The sequence below is a fragment of the Haliotis rubra genome, unplaced genomic scaffold (genome assembly GCF_003918875.1).
Source record: "Haliotis rubra isolate DU_JTF1 unplaced genomic scaffold, ASM391887v1 Scf625, whole genome shotgun sequence".
NCBI lineage: Eukaryota > Metazoa > Mollusca > Gastropoda > Lepetellida > Haliotidae > Haliotis > Haliotis rubra.
This window is the reverse complement of record NW_025767330.1, coordinates 138922-162884: the sequence shown is the minus strand read 5'-3', so window position 1 is coordinate 162884 and position 23963 is coordinate 138922. Positions and strand designations below refer to the sequence as shown.

Sequence of the window (23963 nt, the reverse complement as noted above, 5' to 3'; positions counted from 1 at the left end):
CTCCACAAATTAAATTATATGAATTTGAAAACATTTCATTATAATCTAACAAGAATTCTTCTACTTTTACAATATTACACTTGGTGGTAACATGGTTATAGTATGGTGACCCCGATGGAGGGACATAGGTACATAACAAATTCACATTTTTGTCAATGCTAAATATGTCTTTAAATAAGGAGAGACCAATTATGTTGTCTCTATCTGATTGTATAACATTATAGAAACTACTCAGTGTTTGACGTACACACAGACAAATACCACCTGATAAACGTCCGTAGTTGGATAACTTAACTGCAGGACAATAGAAAGTATCATACCCATGTAGCCAGTTGTTTCCTGGAATATTTACAACAAATGTCTCAACAAGGCACACAATATGAAATTTACTAATATAATATAAAAAGTCAACATCATTTATTTTTCTGAGAAGACCGCCAACATTCCAACATAAGAAAGAGACCGTGCCTCTTTCGGTAACACTGTGAGCGGGATTACCACCGGTGTTCACATCAGAGGTTCCTTGTGCGAGAAGATCCGGGCCATGGCCATTGTCCTATTTCACAGGGCGCGACTTACTTCTATTTCGTCGAAGTCTGTCCGACATTCGGTCTCCTGTATCTTGTGAAGTAGATCCACGTTGATCAGCCGACGTACGAGGCATCGTGACAAGCTTGCCATTCTGGAAGAAGCCGAATTTTCCCGTTCCTTTCAGGGCTTGCAGTTGTTGGCGTTGACGCGTGATTAAATCACTTCCAATTCCAAGTCCATTCGATTTAAATGTCGCTCTGGCTTTCAATGTGCGTACCTTGTCGTCGGAGAGCACCAGTTTAGCAATTATTGGTCGTGGTCTGTCACTACCAGGCTCCTTCACACCGAGGCGATGGGCGCGCGCAACATCAGACGGTTGCCACGTTTTGAATGTTGCGTTATCATTAAGTACACTGATCGATTTTCTTTACAAGATATCGATTTTTCGCCTTCATCTTCATCAATACCATAGATAATAATGTTGTCTCGTCGACTAAATGACTCGAGTTTATCGAGTTCAGCGTCAATTTGTGAAAGTCTGTCATTAATGTAATCCACTTTCTCATCAACCGCATCGACGTCAGAGTGTATTATGTGATTCTCAGCTTCAATTTTGTTGATGTTTGATTTCAATTCCGACACTGATTTTTCTAGATTTTCACACTTAGTTCCGATGCTTTTTACTTCCGTTCTTAGGTCAGAAATATCTTTGCCTAGTTCAGATTTGACGTTTCTCAGTTCGGTGAGGATTGCGTCTTTAATGTTGTCAATATCTTGTAAGGTTACAGGCCCGGGGTTTGACTCGACGTCATTTGCACACAATAGTATAAGAGGCATAACCCGCTTGGGCAACACGTGCATCTCACCTGGATCGCATACATTTCGTATATGGGTCAACATCATGCAGTATGTGATTGACGGGATACCTTGTTCAAATCATCAATAATAGTAGGCTGATCAAATGTTAAGTCCGCAAGGTAAGTTGCAAATATCCTGTGGTATTTCACACATATCGTTCCCAGACCCATGATTAGACTGCCGACAATAGCCACACTGAGCACTCGATACGCGAAGCTCATACCTGGTGTCCATCTTGTCTCGCCTGTGTAGCGTTCAACTTTGTCGATGTTTCTGTGTCCACGGGGAGGGATGAAACACCCGATCCTTGCTTGCCAAACATCCAGTGTTATACCCATAGTGGTCTAAATGCAGATTTGTGTCCAAAGTGGTATTAGTGAGCCATCTTAAAGACGATATTCACAATTTTGTAGGAGAGCTGAAACCTGCGACTTCCCACCTCACACACGTCACACGTCACCAAAATATCGATACTGCATGTTGTTTATTTACTATAACCTTTTTAACAAAGGATTCTAAACGTACCTAATCATCAACGGTACTGCGATTTTTCCTGAAACCACATTGATAATTTGTTATGAGATTATTGATTTCAAGATACCAAGTTAATCTATTGTTAACCATTCGTTCAATGGTTTTACAGACACAACTCGTTAAAGACATTGGTCTGTAATTAGATGGATCCCGGCCAGGCTTTGGAATAGGGAGAAAAATGTCGAAATTCCCTGAAGTCCATATCGTATCAAAAATATTTAGAAGTGTTTCCAAACATGATTCAGGTAAATGCTTCATATTCCTTGAATGATATAGACTTACGATACCTTCTCGGAGGACAATAAATGTATAATACTTTAACCCCGTCAAGAAACAACTATAGCCTACCAAATATTTAAATATACTCAAAGGCACAAGTTAGTGTGATCAACACATTTGTTTATATAAATGAGATTTTTTTAAGGTATATAATACTTCTTATAATACACTTAATCCAAAACCCAAACAGGGACCTGTCGGTAGTTTTTGTTTTGCATGCGGTTTTCGGACTTCGGGTTTTCGGTGAAAAAAGGCATAAAACGTACATTTTAAATGAGTCTGGCACTACACCATGAAACATTGTCACCTTAATCACTGTTTAGACGTCCACGAGTCCGAAAAAAACACAAAGGTGGAAGAACCTGCTTGCATTCCTCTATGCCACGGCTGCTGAAAATGAAAGCCACTGGAATGCTTGAAACCGGAACACACCAGTGCAACGTTGCACAGCAGTTTAACATGCAAAGGAACACCATATGCCGCTTGTGGAAACGTTATCGAGAAAACGCTGTCGTTGCAGACCGTCACTGAAGTGGCCGTCCACATGTAACCTCACCACGCTACGATCGTTGGATTTAACCAGCCATACTGACAGCTCGAACGGTTCCTGGTGTCAACAGGTTAACACCAAGGACCATTTGCTGGCGTTTGACTGCACACGAGATACGTGCTAGACGTCCTACCAGACGACAAGTTATAACATTACCTCACCAACGTCTACGACTGCAGTGGTGCAGGCAACATCAGTGGTGGAGAGCGCATGATTAGAGACATGACGAATTCAGATTCCTTTTGCACCGCGTTGATGGCCGAACCCGAGTTTACCGGCGTCGTGGTGAGGAACTGTGTACTTGAGGCCAACCGTTTTGGAGGAGGCAGATTGACGGTTTGGGGTGGAAAAACGAGTGTTGGACGTACACCTTTGCTTGTCCTCAATAAATTACACGGGTCTCAGGTACAGAGACCAAATTGTTAATCAAGTCGTCATACCGTTTCTTCAGCAGAATGGTCCAGGAATGATCTTCCAGCAGGAAAACGCCAGACCTCATGTCGCTAGGGCGGTTCAGCAGTACTTGGCGCAGCAGAATGTAAACGTTCTTCTCTAACCCGCTAAATCTCAAGATCTGGCCAGGATCGAACATGTCTTGGTCGAAATTGAAAGAAGATTGATGTTGAAAGTATTTTCCGGGAAGTAAGTTGTGCCCCCCTTTGTTACACGCATGTGCTAAGGTGATGACGTAAATCTTGCTGGTGAAGCGCTCATGGTGCTGTTGTTCAGAAAACAATATTCCAGCTGAGTATGGTTTTTTTAACAATTACACCGTATGTTCCCAGTGAGGTGATGCAGTTTTGTTTACTATTGGCTCATAACACATGTTTAAAACTTCTCTGCTGTTTGTGTGATGTAAAAATGTGTATGACAAATTCCCCCCTTGGCGCTAGGTGTAGCCATCCTGTTTATGTGTATATGTCCATGTGTCAACTATTCACTTTAGTTCTGAATAACAATAGGAAAGAGTCAAACTTGTCTTACGTGCTCGATGTTCTTGCATCAGCTTCCAGAAGTTGCAGTTCTGTGATAAAAGCGAATTAAAGCATCAATAAATACAAATAAAAGTGATCAAATGAAGTTCAGTGTGAGGTTTAATATCACGTTATCGTACGCTACATCAATGTTTGAATCGAGACTGCTCAAGACTGACATGACCTAAGTATTCTTATTTTTAAGTTTCTTTCCTGTGATTTTCTGGTGATGTTAATCCTTCCCGGGAAAGCATTGTTTCCCGGGAAACTAAATTTGAGGTAAAATATGTGTTCCTATCAATACATCTCATAATGTACGACATGTCACATTTGGCAAACAAATATGGACCAAAAGGTGTTTAAGTCACTGAAAGGGAGGAAATTCTTCCCATATACTTACCATTGTAAATTTCTCTGATTCTTAACGTGGTCTTTACAGATTTGTATAGTGAACTCCTTTGTCCACTCTGTGAGTCACGTCATGAATGTACATATGCAAGTTTTCGGAGAGCTCGTATTTAAAAGGAAAACATATGTAACTCAATGTTGTTTCGGTGTTGATTCTAAAATATAATCAACACATAGGAATAAATGTGTATGATACGAATGGGATAGTTGTAAGCGCATTCTATATTGGCCTGTTTTTTTTATAAGCAGAATGAAATTAGAACTGTTGGGTATTTTCAAAAAGTTAATATATATCCAAATAGAGAAATAGAGTGAGTGAGTTTGGTTTTACGCCACTTTTGGCAATATTCCAGCAATGCTGGAAAAAAAACCAGTGCTTTCCCAGGAAGGATTATCCTGTTGAGAACTAATTAGAACTAAGTTCCAACGTATGGTAACAGTCAATTACATTATTGTGAAAGATCCCTGTACCATCGATGTAAATACCTAGTATTCGTACACAATCACATGTGTTGTAATTTGAGATGACAGAATGGACAATTTACACTCATATGTATAATTTAAGGTAGATTAGCTCAGCTACCATACTTATGTAAGCTATTAAGTATCGTTAATTTTCATAGTTGTGTTTCGCCGAGAATACATTGATTACAAAACTAAAACGGATTTGCGAATTTCACCTTTCATATACTCCGTGGTGAAAGTTCTGAGCTCAGTACTCTCGTGGCATCAGTTTTCATAACATATTTTTTCCATCTCAACGCAATAAATTTCTAATAGAGACAAGAGTCATCAGAAGATGACAAATCCCCGGCCCCCATAAATTTGAAAGAACAAATCAACTGACAATTACTTAAAAACAACTTGAATTTTTGGACAAACTCCAAGCTGTTACCATGGAAATCATGAAAGATAAACATGCCAAAACTCTGCAAATAGCAACAGGCAATACTTCAAGATCTGTGTGATATATCTCTTAAGTCTTGTAGAAAGATATTTAGCGGTTTTCGAGTTGTGATCCGGAACGAAACTCACACCTCCCTTTTGAGACTAAGTCTGAATCGTTTCCATGGAAACCAAGATAAATAAAAATGACAAAAATCTGTAAATAGCAATAGGCACCACTTTAGCTTATGTCTTATATATCTACCAAGTCTTGATGAAAGATATTAAGAAGTTTTTAGTTGTGCTTCGGAAACGAAGCCCACCCCTCCCTTTTGAGACTAATCCGAATCGTTTCCATGGAAAACAAGAAAAATAAAAATGACAAAAATCTGTAAATAGCAAAAGGCACAACTTTAGCTTATGTCTGATATATCTACCAAGTCTTGATGAAAGATATTCATCGGTTTCCGAGTTGTGCTTCGAAAACGAAGGTCACCTCTCCCTTTTGAGATTAAGTTCAACTCGTTTCCATGGAAACCAAGAAAAATAAAAATGACAAAAATCTGCAAATAGCAAAAGGCACCACTTTAGCTTATGTCTGATATATCTACCAAGTCTTGATGATAGATATTACGAAGCTTTTTAGTTGTGCTTCGGAAACGAAGCCGAACCCTCCCTTTTGAGTCTTAATCCGAATCGTTTCAATGGAAACCATGAACAATAAAAATGACATAAATCTGTAACTAGCAAAAGGCACCACTCCAAGATCTGTCTCATATATCTGCCAAGTTCTGTTTAGAAAGATATTGAACGGTTTTCGAGTTGTGTTCCGGAAACGAAAATAATAACCAACCCTCCCTTTTGCTGCTAAGTCCGAATTGTTTCCATGGAAACCAAGAAAATAATAACTGTTAATAGCAAAAGGCACCACTTTTAGGATCTGCCTCATCTATCTGCCAAGTCTTGATGAAAGATATTAAGAAGAGTTTTAGTTGTGCTTCGGAAACGAAGCCCACCCTTTCCTTTTGAGACTTATCCGAATCGTTTCCATTGAAACCATGACAAATAAAAATGACAAAAATCTGTAACTAGCAAAAGGCACAACTTTAGCTTATGTCTGATATATCTACCAAGTCTTGATGAAAGATATTCATCGGTTTCCGGGTTGTGCTTCGAAAACGAAGCTCACCTCTCCCTTTTGAGATTAAGTTCAACTCGTTTCCATGGAAACCAAGAAAAATAAAAATGACAAAAATCTGCAAATAGCAAAAGGCACCACTTTAGCTTATGTCTGATATATCTACCAAGTCTTGATGATAGATATTACGAAGCTTTTTAGTTGTGCTTCGGAAACGAAGCCGAACCCTCCCTTTTGAGTCTTAATCCGAATCGTTTCAATGGAAACCATGAACAATAAAAATGACATAAATCTGTAACTAGCAAAAGGCACCACTCCAAGATCTGTCTCATATATCTGCCAAGTTCTGTTGAAAGATATTGAACGGTTTTCGAGTTGTGTTCCGGCAACGAAGCCCAACCCTCCCTTTTGATACTAAGTCCGAATTGTTTCCATGGAAACCAAGAAAATAATAACTGTTAATAGCAAAAGGCAGCACTTTGGGATCTGCCTCATCTATCTGCCAAGTCTTGATGAAAGATATTAAGAAGAGTTTTAGTTGTGCTTCGGAAACGAAGCCCACCCTTTCCTTTTGAGACTTATCCGAATCGTTTCCATTGAAACCATGACAAATAAAAATGACAAAAATCTGTAACTAGCAAAAGGCACAACTTTAGCTTATGTCTGATATATCTACCAAGTCTTGATGAAAAACGATATCTCAACTCGTTTCCATGGAAACCAAGAAAAATAAAAATGACAAAAATCTGCAAATAGCAAAAGGCACCACTTTAGTTTGTCTGATATATCTACCAAGTCTTGATGATAGATTACGAAGCTTTTAGTTGTGCTTCGGAAACGAAGCTGCTTCCATGAAATAAATCTGTAAGCTCACCCAAGATCTCTCCCTTTCTGTTGAGATATTGAACGGTTTTCGAGTTGTGTTCCGCAACGAAGCCCAACCCTCCCTTTGCTGCTAAGTCCGAATTCCATGGAAACCAAGAAAATAATAACTTCACCACTTTGGGATCTGCCCTCATCTATCTGCCAAGTCTTGATGAAAGATTAAGAAGAGTTTTAGTTGTGCTTCGGAAACGAAGCCCACCCTTTAGCCGAATCGTTTCCATTGAAACCATGACAAATAAAAATGACAAAATCTGTATATCTTACCTGAATATCTACCAAGTCTTGATGAAAGATATTCATCGGTTTCCGGGTTGTGCTTCGAAAACGAAGCTCACCTCTCCTTTTGAGATTAAGTTCCACTCGTTTCCATGGAAACCAAGAAAAATAAAATGACAAAATCTGTAACTCTGCAAATAGCAAAAGGCACCACTTTAGTTTATGTCTGATATATCTACCAAGTCTTGATGATAGATATTACGAAGCGTTTTAGTTGTGCTTCGGAAACGAAGCCGAACCCTCCCTTTTGAGTCTTAATCCGAATCGTTTCAATGGAAACCATGAACAATAAAAATGACATAAATCTGTAACTAGCAAAAGGCACCACTCCAAGATCTGTCTCATATATCTGCCAAGTTCTGTTGAAAGATATTGAACGGTTTTCGAGTTGTGTTCCGGAAACGAAGCCCAACCCTCCCTTTTGATACTAAGTCGAATTTTTTCCACGGAAACCAAGAAAATATAAATGCCCAAAATCTGTAAATAGCAAAAGGCAGCACTTTGGTATCTGCCTCACATATCTGCCAAGTTTTGCTTAAAGATATTAATAAGATTTCGAGTTGTGCTCCGGAAACGAAGCTCACCCGTCCCTTTTGAGACTAAGTCCAAATTGTTTCCATGGAAACCAAGAACATAATAACTCACAAAAGTCTGTAACTAGCAAAAGGCACCACTTTAGGTTCTGTTTGATATATCTAGAAAGTTTTACAGAAACATATTGATCTGTTTTTGAGTTATGCACAGGAAACGAAGCCCATCCCTCCCTTTAAGACTAAGTCGTTTCCATGGAAACCAAGAAAAATAAAAATGACAAAAATCTGTAAATAGCGAAAGTTTCTGTTTGATATATATTTTTGTTGAAAAATATTGAACGATTATTGAGTTGTGCTCCGGAAACAAAAGGATAACGGACGGACAAGGCGTCCTCTACATCTCTCTCCTCCACGCTCAATACCTTGTAAGAGGCCATTGTGACCAACTATGTGCACAGAATGATCTATTGCAAATGCTTAGAGCTGTTTGCGTTGGCTTTTATCAAACACCTGGCACTGCAACTGCCAGGGTTTCTGCTCTTTCGTTTGGCTTCAAGTGATATAACAGTCGAGTTTTATTATTTTGCTCTATATTACACCAACATGAATCAGAAATTCAGAAATCAGTGAGAAAGATCATAAAGTCTTCTACGTAAAAACTTCAAGCTTACTGAGCCGTACACATTTATATAGATGTGTCAAAAGTAAATATTTATTACCCGATGGTTTGTCTTGACTAATATTCGGAAACTGTGGGGATGATTCATTCTCCAGTCTCTCCTGCTGAGCAGACAGATATTTCAGTAGGGCTGTTCGCACTTCGTGACGTGCATATACGCTCTCATGATCGGCATCCTTTGTACGTATTTGTTGTTGGAATTTGTCCGATGCCTTAAAATAGGAAATAAACACATATGCAGAAGGAAGAAAACAAAGTGTGGTTGTGGAGGACAAACAAAATATATCGTGTATCATGATTGTTCGATTTCCATGTGGGGTAGTCTCACATACTCGAGAAGCATTCCGTTGATTATTACACCTATTCCTGTTGGCATACCTATACATTCCTTCCTTTTATTGCGTTTCAAAATTTGAAAAGTAATGAACACTGCCAAATCGAAATACAAATTTCACTTGGAACTATATTATATAACTGTGAAAGGTGTCTGCAACTCTTCGCTGAGCTTGTGCCGTGTCAAATTCAAACAATATTTAAGGACTACCTCTTTTCTTGTTTAAGGTCACTGCAGTTCAACTGGTGAAAACACAAAATGTGTACGTACACCTTGTTTGGGTATGGCAGTCGCGTGTGCTGTATTCTCCAAAGATGGGGAAGGCCTCTCTGACTCAGGGTCCTTGGACAGGTGTTTCAATAAAGACTTCATAATAGCTGTACACTTGCCCTTGTCCATATGCAGTTCGGTGGGAAAACGAATGCGTTTGGTTGAATTCACAGCCTGGTTGATTCTTGTCAGGAAACTGTGTTTCTCTTGCCATGAAAGGTTATCTATAGTGACGTGTACAACACTGAAGTCAAACTTTGTATCGTCCTTCACATGGCTAATAAAAAACGACGCAAACTTGGTGTTGTATTGAATGTTCTTGTGGCTGTCTCCACCACCTGCTGTGAAAGTCAGCACCATGACAGTCTGTGTAGGGGAGAACACACACGCATCACACAGGACAGACGCAGGTACTCGTCCCTCCCAGGTCGGGTCCATCATCTTCAGTAAGCTGCCTCCTGCGATGATGACTGTACAGTCTCTGTCTGGTAGGTCTCTCAGTCTCTGTACAATGTGGGCATACTCTGCGTTGAGTGTGGGTTCAATATTGATCGGGAAAATGCCAAAGACTGAAACAGCCATCTCAAAATTAGTATGATATATTGTTTTAATTAATTGAGTCACACGTGCTCACCGTTCACTCGTCATTATCAGATAGACCGTGAATACGGACATGTAAACAAAGGAAGGTGCATTAGTTTTTCTTAAAGTGAGTGAGTTAAAATTTATAGTCACATCGGCAATATTTCAGACTTAAAAGGTTATACCTGTCGACGAAGGACAGTAAAATAGCTAGAGTATCACAGTTAGAGAATTAAAACTAGCAAGTAACTTTTAAAATTAGACAAATAGTACAGACAATATAATATAAAACACAGGCTATAGATCGCCAACAACTGAAGGTAGATCACCATTTTTTTCTAAAAGCCATTTACATGTGTTGTAACTCGAAAAACAATAATTATCCACAGGCCGTTGACTCGAAAGTAAATGTACACCTGGTTTAAACATATTTATCTTCTGAAACCTGGGTTGGTAAGCAAGCATTTTATGCTTATATAAATACCGCCCCAGGAATGTACACCTAGACGTAACTTCGGTTTGACCTAAAGTGTATATGTGATAAAACACAAGCATAACTTCAGTTTGGGCCCTGTATGTCCACAGTGTAGACAAGTATTGCATGGTTTGCTACAAACGAACAAATAACACACAGACGCACACCCATACTCACACAGAGCAGGCTCACACACACATATCACACACAGAGAAAAGCGCATGATCCTATTATTTTTTACTGTAGATGTCTAAATCAGACAAAAACACAATTGAAAACAATTTGCTTAACATTGCCAAACCAAACATCTTCCAATACGTACATGGTTGTTTCGAGTCTCCTGAGAGTATTCCCAGTATCTGTTTTTGTTCCGTTTTAGAGACAATACTTGATAGGTGAATATCACCTGAAACATGTACATCAAATGGTTAAATCATACATAAGGTCATAAATATAGTAATTATTCTTAATCATATCAGAGGCAACAAAGTCTCACCAGAAGTCTTGAATCCTGGTGCTGGATCATCAGGGTCAGACAGGTCATCATAGGTCGGTAATGGAACTTCTCCTTCTGAGCTGTACCGGCTGGAAATACTTGAGTCATCACTCTCGCCACTATCACTCATGCTTCCTGGAATGTCTAAATGCTCATCCATGGTGAACGTCTATTAAACTATATCTGGGTGGCTTGAAATCGCTCTAACCAGGCAGCTTTGTCCATCCGCTTTATAGCATTGTTCTTTACTTCATACGCCCTCGGTCCGTCCTTGTCACTGAAGATGATACCATCATACCAACGAACAGCTACTTCCAGAACCCGTCTCTTGGTTTCAGGAATTGGATATAAACACACTTCAATCAAATCGTCAGGGACACTACAAAAGGTACCTGTTTGTAAAGCTATTGTCTCATTTTGAAGTTTAGCTTTAATTTCTCTAATAATCTCAGATGCTTCGAATTTCAGGCAAAACCCGTCAATGTCAAGAAGTTTGGTTCTGTAACTCTCAAACTCCAGAGGTTCCTCCTTTATCCCAACAAAGTATGACCCGCCTCCCTCAACCTTGGACATAGAAGTCAAGTTATCTTTAAGTTTGAGATCATGCCATATATAATCTGCGAAATCTGACAGACTTTTAGAAACTTGCTTTGCTATTTGATTTTTCAGTTTGTCAACATGGAAACATTTGACCTCAGTATTTCTGCCCTCATGGAGATCTTGAATATTTTCACATAAACCTTTCGTCTTGGGTTTCTGTGTATCCGTGTTAGTCTGTCTACTAATCATGCATTTAGCCAAACTGGCGGGAGTTACTGACACGTTTTCAATATCGTTCCTTGCTTTCGTGTTAAAATCAACAGTGGCTACACCATTCGTTTCCTTCACATTCACTAGAATGAAGTCAGTATGGCCTTGAAAGTTATGAATCTCAGAGAGCCATTGGCGCCTGTATATGTCCACATACAACTCTCCGTCATCAAGGAGATCAGACAGACTCCTGGTAATGAACTCATCAAACTGTTCCAGACACCTGTCCTCGGATAGTTGACCCTCTACATGAATCAGAACTTGGCCTCCTCCGCTGTTCCTCCAAGCTGAGACTACCTTTCCGAGTCTGTCAAGAGTTTTCTTTTTCTTTTCTAAAAGTGGCCCCGATTTCTTTCCAGCACAGATGGTAGACCGGGTTGTGTGGATAGAAATTACGTTAACACTGCTGTATGCAGACGTGTATGAATTTCCAACCGCCCTACATTTTTGGCATCCATCTGGAAAATGTACAAAAGACAGAAAACATATTTGGAAGAATACGTGGCTTACTGAAAACATGCATCAATATCCTTAAAAAATAACACATGCTTTCTTCCGGAAATCTGGGTCAGAACTATTCAATGTGCTGGTGGCATGTTGTCGTATATAAATGGGTTGAACATTTATCATAGTAATTGTAAGTGATTGGTTGCTCCAGATTTGTATTTTGACGTGTATCTATAGTTTAGTTGGAATATTGATGTTGTGTTGAAAGACACACACTCGCTAACTCACTAGTTATTACGCATAAAATATTATTAACGTGGCACAGGTTGTATCCCAACATTTTACTGCTTGAAACGTTGAAAAGATTATTGTCATGAGTTCAAAAAGTGATGAAAGTGAAAATTGGCGATTTCTTAACAAAACGTTACACCCAGACGCAGCTGTTTACATGCACGATACTTGCACATGCTTTTCAGCAATTTGAAGCATGATCCTCGTGCAATTCATCTGCATAAGGTTTGCAGTTGGTTCCTCCAAGTTAGTGGAGAAATTCATCTCCAATGTAACCATATATATATATATATATGCATAACATATAGTGAGTGCTTTAAGTGAGTCTAAACTTTTGATGGGTAGTATACATATACAATTATTATATAAAAAATATTAAGTAGTAAATAATATTATTACCTATATACTTCTTAGTGACTTCTGAATAGCAGGATGACATGACATCATAATCATAGTGATGCCATCCAAGATGCACCAGTTTGCCATGAACCGGTCAATCACCCTAATTCCTGAAAACAAGCAATGTCCGAATTAAATGAAAAAGAAAAGATGCACATGTTGCTATATTTATTTGCACAGTGGGGTGCTTAAGTTTAAAATTTGAAGTTCATTTTCAAAAGATTTACAAATGGTCCTCAGGCAGCCTTTAGAAAGCGTATAATCTTTGTAAATTTTAGATGATTTTACTACTACTCTATTCAGTTTCTCCTTTTCCTCTTTCTATGGATCCTCTTTTTAACATCTCCTCAATATCTATGTCAGGAAGAGTATATTGACTTAACTATTTTAAAGATCTCTTGCTCTATTTGAATGACCACACAAAACAAAGTTCATATATTGCTTCTTGCTTGTGAGAAATGCATACATGAGAATAACTGCAGGAACAAGCTGCATTTTGATATAAATCATTTATGCGCTATAATAATATAGCTGCACATGACGCAAGGAGAAATAGCATAAATGTTGTCCCCAATAGTGTGAGGACTATTTTAATGTTAGTATTTTTCTCTTTGCAGTTCTCCGTGATCAACCAGGAACGAGTCTAAATTAGTATAACTTTACTCAGTCTGCATCTGTCTTCTTCTGTTTCGAAATTGATATTAACTGCGATAAGAACAATGTTATATGATATAAAATATATAATAACTGATTTCCTAGGCGCCTTTATTTAGAAGTATCCATCGTGGTGCTCATTGGCGCAATGACATTGGAAGTTCTGTGCGCAATGTATACACACAATCCTGAAAGTCTGTGAATGCTGAGCGGAGGGGATGAGTTTCAAGGAGAGACCTAAAAAGGTCTCTGTATTTGGTGTTTCTTAGTTCAGATGGCAGATAGTTCCATAACAGGGGACTTAAAACAGAGGAGGCACGGTCAGACATCGTAGAAGTAGACAGAGGCTGGTTAAGTAGAGTGTGGTTGGTTGGTTGTTGTTAACGCTGCACTCAGCAATATTCCAGCTATATCGCGGCGGTCTGTACATAATCGAATCTGGACCAGACAATCTAGTGATCAACAGCATCTCCGTGACATGCGCAAACCACGTCAACGAGCCTGACCACCCGATCCCGTTAGTCGCCTCTTACAACAAGCATGGGTTCCTGAAGTCCAATACTAACCTTGATCTTCACGGGTCGGTTAACTACAGCACCACTGGAGGATCGAAGTGCACGTTCATAAAAATAAAGGGACATCAAGTCCTTTAGGTGTAAAGGACAGTTACCATTGTTGAGGTTTGGTTGTTGATTAACGCCGCACAATATTGGCTGCGGTCTGTAAGTAATCGAACCTGGACCAGACAATCATGTGATAAAGAGCATGAGCATCAATCTACGAAACTGGGATACAATGACATCTATAATTGGTCAACCAAGTCAGCGAACCTGACCACCGTTAGTCGCCTCTTAGTTTTAACTCGGATCTTCATGTTTTCATCATTGTTGATGAATCAGTGCGTGATAAAACAGATCTTGAAGATATTGATGCAAGACACTACACGGTTTTGAGAGCACCTGTAGTGTGTTCAGTTCTATAAATCTTTGCGATGCATCTAGCGTCTGAATTCATTGTAACTTGGCTATGGCTGTATTTGTAAGATTTCCAATATAGCTGTGTGAATATCAAGAAGATTGCAAACGTTGCTAATGCTATAAATGCAGTGAGAACATGCCCTACTTATGAGAGAGAGAGAGAGATGAGTGTCCATAGTCATTGCTGAATCAAAAGTGACATAATGATTACGAACACTGCCAGTTAGGGAAGCAGTACTTTTGCCAGTTATAAGCAAATGGACCCATGATTAAGTTTTCTTAGTTGTTGCCTGGATCCGAGAATCAAGTTTTCTGTCTTCTCGTTTTTCAGTTTGAGATAATTCAGACGCATCCAGTGTCGTATGTCATCAATGCACTGCTAGAGTCTTGCGATGTTGATAGAGGGTTCTGCAGTTTTGAAGGAGATATAGAGAAGGAAGCTTAAAGGTCACATGCAACATAAAACACAATTTTGCAGATTCTGATACCTTTCGGTATGGACTTACCGAAACAAATCATCAAAAATGCAAATTCAACTTATAAAGTTGAAAAATAACGCGATGAAAAAAACCGCGCGAAATCGGAGTTCAAACGTTTCACTAATTTTCCCCCAGCGCTTGGGGGAATTTAAGTGGTTTCAACAGCTGGGCTGCGCTGCGCTGGGCTGCGCTCATAGCAGTGAAATAGGTTCGCGCAGCTTGGAAGCGGGTTGTCCGGTGAATACTCGGTGAAGGCTTTGGTGTGAGCTATTTTTACTAATGTTTTGTTGATATTTCACGGGCGCGAGCTTTTTATATGTTATGACAGTAGATTACCGATTTAACTGTTTATATAATTTCATTTGTCTATTTCACCACACGTTCTTCTTACCGAGTCACTTTCTCAGTTCGATACTTAAAAGCGATGTCATTATTTAGCGTTGACAGAATTTCTAACTGTGATATAGATATGTCGTTGTCACAGACAAAACTTAATGTCTGTTTTATTGACACCTATGTGTCTGCCTGCCTGTCTGCTAATGACAATATTCAATACACAACTTCAATCACTGACCACATGCAATTTGAACTTAACACCTATTAGGCTATACACCATAAACAAAACGCATTGATTTATGGCCCGAGTTCGGTCTCTGTCACATTATGTAATTACACAGACAGGCAGGTGTGATACTTCGTACACATGACATGTTATGATGTCTGTTGATTGCAAAATGTTACACACAAAAAATGAGCATGTATTTACAAAACCCAACATCTCTATATATACACACACAAATGAGCCGTGAGGGCATTCTGCAAATGAGCCAGCCGTTACACTTGAGTGCACACCCACCCGCTCTGACTGGGTTCGGTATCCTGGCTGCTTCATTTCTTGGGAAGTAAACCCAAGTACAAAATATTGCACTTTTGATTTGCGATTGTACGCTTATAATTTTGTTTATATGTTTTTTCATAACCAGCAATGTATATTATATGTCATGAATAAGTGATAACTGTGTTTTAATTATGTTTGATCTTTTGGTTGCATGTGACCTTTAAGTAATATTTTTGATAACATCTACGATGAGCAGGGTTTTTTGAATAGTAAATAGGAGTGGTCCGAGAACAGAGCCCCAAGGAACACCATACTGACTTTTGAATGTGACAGAAAGCTTATCTTGAACTTTCATGGACATTGTAAGCCAGAAAGATAAGACTTTATGCACGGAGGATCTGTGCCACCAATACCAAGGTGTTCGTTCAGTCTGAGAAGCAGCATGGTATGATATATTTTCTATTAGTATTTCTAGCATTTTATGAAATACTGTTTTACGTGTATAACTGAGATACAAAAGCGGAACTATGTTTATTTTGTTCCCAGTAAAAATACAAATGTTTACACCTACGTTACATGGGTTACATAATATTTGTACCAGACCTACTGCCTGACAGTGCTTATTGTAACACGTAATACATTCTCTAATTAACACCTGTCTCAATGGACAAGTCGTTAGAGTTTGTACACAGGGATGGCTTATAATCGCGAAATATCATTAAACAAACTATCAGTTTGGTCCTGTGATGTTTTGTGTTCTTTGACATTCAAGATTTTAGTTCAAGAAATATAATTCCTAATAAGTAAGCCAATCTGATCTCTATTTGCAAGAAATTATTACCACTTATATCTGTTTGATTGGAAGTTGATAAATATTATGAATATAAGACAGAAGTTGTCATTCATTAAATAATCATACCTGTCGTCCTCACTTATATAAAACAATCATCATCAGCAACATCATTAAAAATATTTCAAGCATATCAGGAAATAATTGAACGCCATATTTTCCATTCAAAACAATATCATTTGACAACTGGTTGATAACAAAGGAAAAAAAAAGGATTTGATTTATTATACAACCTTTTTTCAAACCAGCAGGACAGTCGAAATAGTTTGTGCAAATCTTACAAATGCTTTAACTGTTTTATATATTCCTCGAAGGGCTGCAACATTTTACCACAGAGACCTGTATTTCTGAGACATGACCACAATTTGACATGATTAACAGAACTAAATGCTGTTGGATATTTCATCCTTCAGATTAGCCCAATTTGTCAGTCTAGTATTTAGCACTGGTATATATTTTACCAACTACACACAATAAGGAGATACTCTGTAGTTACCAGGACTGTTTATGTTTCCTTGTTCATAAAGAGGAATGATAGTGGCTATTGTCCAATCTTCAGGAAACGATCCGGTACCTAAGAACTTAGTAAACAATGGAACTAAGAAAGGAATTATATGTTTTCACAACATTTCACGTGTAACAGCATCATTACCCGGCGATTTACCATTCTTCAACTGGATAAGAGCTGAATGTATTTCTTTATCAGTGATGGGTGATTCCAAGACGACATTATCAATGTCATCTAAAAACAATATCATCATCAACCACAGCATCAACATCATTAGTTGTACAAATCGTAGTTGGACAGTTAAACACATTACTAAAATGATCAAACCAAGTTTCCTCACTTATATTATTCGCTACTTCTCGTCTGGGCGAAATGTTTCTGAGTACTTTCCAGAACATAGCTGAATTTGACAAATTGATTTCAGCTTGTTCTGGGTCTGGTTTTGATTATACACTTTGCTAGATTTACTGATTTCTTAGTTTACAATATTTACGTAATTTCTGATGACTTCTACTTTTCGATAAATTCTTAAGCTCTTACGTTACGTGCTGCATTTTTAGAGCTAAGACAATTAATGTTATGAAATGTTCTCTTTGGTTTACCACTTTTGACAATCATCAGAGGATAAAACAGTATCTGCAAATTTATAATAGCGAGATTAAAATCAGAATGTACGAGCATTGACAAATCTGTGAGCAACTGACATGACTGAGATAACAGATAATAGTTGGTATCAGCCAATGTTAACTTCAATGTACTACCCATTTCCTATATAATTATTTTTATCAAAAGTATCTTTGTTCAGTATGTATATGACATTTCCGTTTGCAATTACGATATTTCCTCACTCAATCTCCTCGGGTTTTGACTGTTTATTGAATAATGAATACACGGCAATAAAACTCCCATGTATGTCGTTCACATGGGAGTTTTATTTTATGAATATTAGTTTTTCTAATTTTACCTGCAACTGAAATAACTTGTTGTTGGAATAAGAACTGAATAACAAATAACAACAAAAATTTCACCATTGTTTTTAAATCATATTAGATTAAAAGTCGCAAAAGAAGAATGCATGATGTAAATTGTATTAAGAAAATGACAATCCCAATGAAATCATCATGAAAAATGACAGTCATGCTGTAAACAATATTGGAGTAACAGTTGCCCGAATCGACGTCGGAAAGCAAAAACAGATTTTTGAGTTAATGGACAATTGGGACGCACATCCAGCACACACATTCAATGACACATAACATTCATGGTGCGTTTGAGTGCATAAACTGCCCCTGCTACAACATACCCCAAATGAAATGTTACTGACGCTTTGTGTTTTAAAAAAAACCTCGATACTGGAATTGCTTCTTAGTGATGAAATACAAGTTCTTCCTGATAATTGCATCAAAAGTCTTTGAAGTTATATACTTTGTTATATCTAAACAACTCACAGAAAGATGGATTGAAAAGTGCGCGTCCCGCTGATTATTATTTCCAACTTAGCTTATCAGAAAACACATGCAGTTATGAACGTTACTTTTCTACATATACTACCCATCAAAAGTTTAGACTCACTAGTGTAAATATAGCCACTTACTTCAGTCAACTGTTCTAAACTAGATTTTGCAAAATATACCATACTGTTTAAAGATACTGTTTACACACGAACTGATGTGTTGTAAAACAAATTCGTAATGTTGAAAAAATTATTGTCATAAGTTCAATAAATGATGAAACTCAGTGGAAATTGGCAAATTCTGAACACAACTTTACATCACAACTCAGCTGTTCACATACACGATATTTGCACATGCTTTTCAGCAATTTGATGCATGATCCTTGAGCAATTCATCTGCAAAAGGTTTGCTGTTGGTTCCCCCAAGTTAGTGGAGCAATTCATCTTCGATGTAACCATATATATAGACATAACATATAGTGAGTGTTTAAAGTGAGTCTAAACTTTTGATGGGTAGTATATATTAAATAATACCCGGCAGAAAAGAAATTCCCTATAACGGGTAAATCATCACATTTTTATTGACCAAGTGTGTTATCCTGTGGGATCTGTTAGCTGAGTTCTCTAATGGGTTCTGTGTGTTGACTTTGTACTATTCAAAATGTTATGCCCTTTATTGTATACATATGAAGATTAACCCATCACCAATGGCGAAAGAGTACAAAAACACAGCACATTGTTGCTGAAAATCCAAATTCCGAGAATAAAACGGGAAATATAACATATTTTACTTTGACAAAAACAAAATTAAAACTGAAATGTGGTAACAATAAACTTCCAATATAAGAGGAATACAAAAAAACGTGAATATCAACAATGCAGTCACTATGGCTAAATTTCACCATGAGTGTCTTACAGTTCTCAAACAATGATGCTTGTATATGAACCACCACATTAGTACCCACTGCAGCCACCCCGCGCACGAATAACACCTGTCAGTCCCTTCCTCATACTGGCAATCAAGCGTCGAATTGTCAGTATCGGAATTCTGTGACTTCTCAGATGAGTGTGGGCGTTAATTCCTGCAGATTTTGAAACAGGATGGTCACTAGCTGGTACTTGCTGTGCAATATGGTGGTCCCAATGGTTCATTGGATTCATATCAAGGCCCCTTGCAGGTCCTGGTAATGTTGTTCTACAAATGGGTGATGCGATGGATATGATTATCGGAAGACTGACAAGGGAATGGTTATTAAAATGTGGCACAACGGTTGAATCCTGTACTTGATGTTGATAACGTTGACCACTGAGTATGCCAGGGAATATAATGAGATCCATCTTGCAGTCATACGAAACACAACCCCAAACCATCACTGTGCCACCACCAAAGGATCCAGCTGCACAGATCTGTCTCCTTTCGCGACAACGGCCGTAGGTAAAGTATGTAAGACTGCCACGGCTTTCTGTCAGAGCAATGAACCCACGTCATCCCAAGTAACTGTTTTCTCGGAGCCTGTCCCAGACGTTCCTACCAGTGCCTTTATGTGGGGAAGGGATGAAGGGAAAGGACGACACAACCTCAGACCAGCAGCAGACCAGAGCGGTGGATTCCTCCAGCGCACACGACGATCCATTCCATCGCTTAGCGGAAACAGTGGGCCAGGATAATGTGTGGGCCTCGTGACACTGTAGAAACTCCTGATGCTGGAACAGTCTACAGTTGATGTTCATGTGCGAAATGACGTGATGTTGTAGGGTCATGTCTCGACATCTCATGCGTCAGTGCTCCTGAGACATGCAAAAGTACTACGTCCATGACAGATTTTTGCCTAGACCGTTACACTGTCAACACCAAGACGATCGAAGTGCCCCATGCACTTGGGAACAGAAAGGTTCCCATATACGTCTAATCACACATGTGCGTCCCTCTGTACTTGTTCCAGTGATTTGTGTCGCTGTGAATCGAATTTACGGATGACGCCCCTGGATGTATCGATCTTGAGCCACGGTGATTATTTCGGGACCTGACCTTGACCGTGCATTAGTGTGGTGTTGCACCGTGCCCAAAAAGCAGAGTTGGTCTGTCTGGAAACGACAAAGTGCCGTGCCACAGTGCTGCCTCTTCTTGCAATCTTCCAAATGATTATTGCATTGAACCGATGTTATTCTTGACATTATTGCGTCGTCTTCAGTGATGTTATTGGTTCCGTTTGAATCAATGATGTGGCCTTCTATGTCCCACCAACGGAGTGTTGCCCGTGGCTCTAACAGAACATCATGATGCAGTGTATTTTCTGCTTTGTTGAGTATTGTTTAACAATTTATGTGTACAGTTTCTGACTAGCTAAGCTGGAAATATAAATCGGCTGTACGCACATTTCTACCAATCTGTCAGTGATTCGGTAAAAAATATCCAATAATATTGCTTCTAGGATTTTATGCATGATCATAAGAATTTTAACATACAAACAAACACCTTTTACGACCGATAAATGTTACACGTATCGTAATATTACGCAGTTATCTTGTTTAAGAAATGTATAAGTCAATATTCCATAACAGCTATTGCATTCACCACATCGCCCCTTGATTGCAAACTCAATCGTGATTGAATAATAACAGCTTGACACGAGAAAAATGCACACTAAAGGATATTGTGCATTTGTCAACACCACAGAGGAGCAATTCGCAAAATGTTCGCACGAAGTTTCAGTGCGGTATGCTTTGATATGAAATCTCGAAAAACGACACATAGTTGAAATAACGAGAGATTTCGGTTAAACAATGTCCCAGTCAACTTTCGGCTCAACGGCAAACTTGTTATAGTTTAAAAATAAACTTGTTTAGATTTGACGACACGACTTTCGCAAAATCATGCACAACACGCAGGTCAATCAGTATTCGTGAAATTCAGAAGACTACATTCAAATGTGACAATGAAAGAAAACAACTGTGGATATTTCGAAATCAACACGCATAGAAATATGTGTAAAGTAAGGTTCGTTGCCATGTCAAACATTTGACTATGGTGTTTGAATTGGTTGTCACAGCACATGTAAACAGTGAGGGTTGGAAACACTAAATCGACATGCACCATCAATGGCAATAATATGAGCTATTACGAATCATTTGAATAACATTAGCATATGTGAAGTTTCAAAGAGTGAACAGTCACGGAGGTTCTTCGATGTCCTTTCCTTTGTCAAAACAAATAATGTATCCCTGTGACACAAACTGACTTGCATTTAATGCTTAAAACGATTTCTATACGACAGTGCTATTTTTACTGTTACATTTGAAATGGCTTGTATGGAAAGCGCCACAACGTTATTGAAATTTCATGCCTGGGCCCGACCAACTGTGCACGAACGCACATGGAAACACCTGAATATTGACAGAGTTTCCTACGACGGACCAGCTGAATAAACTGACGTTCAAAGGAAAGTATATCGAGTTTTTGTTTTTTTTTTGTGTCCTTGTTAATTTCAAATTGCTGATTCCAGTTCCAAAATGGTAATCTGGTTGGGTTATTTTGTTTAAATACAAACGTATTGAAGGAAGACTGTGTTAGGATATGCACCCGAAGGACTCCTGTCATGTCATTTCATACATAATGATTTTTTTAATATATACCGTGTTGAAAATGTCATGAACAGTTTGAGTGTTTTGCGATACTGATTTTACGTTGTAAATTAAAGTTATATTCGCAAAAAAAACGTGTAGGGTTATTATTTGATCCAAAGTTCTTTCATATGTTATATCACTGACTGATATTGTAAATGAAAACGATAAAGTATGACATGATAAGGTATGACATGTTATACCCATGGAACGTAAATAAGCACCACTTAAGTCAATGATTCCAGTTTCGTCCATATACGTTAACATTGCGAGGAGAAGTATTCCATAGGGACTGAGATGGTTTCGTTTGGATTGGTTTGGATGTTGTTTAACGCCGCACTCAGCACTATTCCAGCTATATGGCGGCGGTCTGTAAATAATCGAGTCTGGACCAGACAATCCAGTGATCAACAGCATGAGCATCGATCTAGCAATTGGGATACGATGTCATTTGTCCACCAAGTCAGCGAGCCTGACCACCCGATCCCGTTCGTCGCCTCTTACCTCAAGCATGGTTTACTGGAGACCAATTCTAATCCGGATCTTCACGGTTAGGGACTGACATGGCACTGATATAGTGGGTATGCGCATTATACAGTGAAGTACTTTGAACTAAGTTCACGCGGAAACTGTATTTCGCTTGTCAATAATATCCCATACATTTTGGGATGAAACACATCAGTTTGTCAGTGATGAGACTGACGTGGTCCTGTCACATGTCAACACAGACTCAATGACTGCCCTTGTTAATTGCATCCGTGAAACACGTGCAGGTCAGGGCGACCCATTCATGACGGTCGATAACGCAGATTCGGAAATCAGTGACTCCAGTCTGAACGTACATAAAGAAGTGATGCAATACACTCACACCTTGCCCTATAAAACCAACAAACTAATTCAAGTGATTAACCGATAGTACGTTCATTAATAATATTGCTCGTGGTTATATAACTAAACCGCGAAAATCATAAACACAGATGTCACAAGCTACATACGCTGTCAGTGAGATATGACACCTGTGACACTTGACACCTGACAAATACCTTACGTGATCAGTGTCCTTACTTGACAGTTAAATGAGAGTTAAAATATGCCTAAATATCAGTGTTTATAATTGAATGGAGGAAAATAATATTTGACAAAATCGTTATGAATGTGGTAACAATTACAAATTATTTTGAATACGTTGTGTGCCCAGACTTCCAGCAATCATAGTTTGCCTTAACAATTAACAGTTTATTCTATACATTAAATACTGGTCAAGTGATGCAAAATGCAACTGCGTGGCAGTTGAAATTCAATAGAGTAAGGAGGGGAGGGTGATGCCACTAAAATAATTCCTTTATAAGTTCACATACACGAACACTGTGCTTGTTTATGGTTAAATCGATAAAGGTTGGATTTAATCTGAACAGTTAGAATATTATTGTGTTAGGTCGAATGTATCTTTAAACGAAAGAGTTTCTGGTTTATTGTTTAACACTTGCCTGCAAATTAAAAAAAAATCTAACAAAACTAAAACATATTATAGTGGTTCTTGATTGGCCTTATTCTGATATAATAATTAAAATATAATAATACTAAATTAGATAAGTGAGTTTGCTCGAAATTGCTTCTGTTCACCCAGCAAAAATGGGGTCAGGGCGACCCATTCATGACGGTCGATAACGCAGTTTCGGAAATCAGTGACTCCAACCTGAACGTACATAAAGAAGAAACTTTGATTGAGTGATGCAATACACTCACACCTTGCCCTATAAAACCAACAAACTAATTCAAGTGATTAACCGATAGTACGTTCATTAATAATATTGCTCGTGGTTATATAACTAAACCGCGAAAATCATAAACACAGATGTCACAAGCTACACAAGCTGTCAGTGAGATATGACACCTGTGACACTTGACACCTGACAAATACCTTACGTGATCAGTGTCCTTACTTGACA

The 23963-nt window shown here is 38.5% G+C and overlaps 1 protein-coding gene across 3 annotated transcripts in view; it reads right to left on the bottom strand.

Moving 5' to 3' along the window:
• Window positions 1–23963, bottom strand: part of LOC124256353 — a 64892-nt gene that overhangs the window by 27335 nt on the left and 13594 nt on the right. For all 3 annotated transcript variants that reach the window (XM_046690345.1, XM_046690343.1, XM_046690344.1), the window contains exons 2-7: window positions 12635–12744; window positions 10688–11955; window positions 10514–10597; window positions 9135–9703; window positions 8571–8742; window positions 3737–3776 (exon numbers count right to left, since the gene is read on the bottom strand). In XM_046690345.1, coding sequence (XP_046546301.1) covers window positions 3737–3776; window positions 8571–8742; window positions 9135–9703; window positions 10514–10597; window positions 10688–10847 — 1025 coding nt within the window. In that variant the 5' untranslated portion in view covers window positions 10848–11955; window positions 12635–12744. The remainder of the gene's footprint in view (window positions 1–3736; window positions 3777–8570; window positions 8743–9134; window positions 9704–10513; window positions 10598–10687; window positions 11956–12634; window positions 12745–23963) is intronic.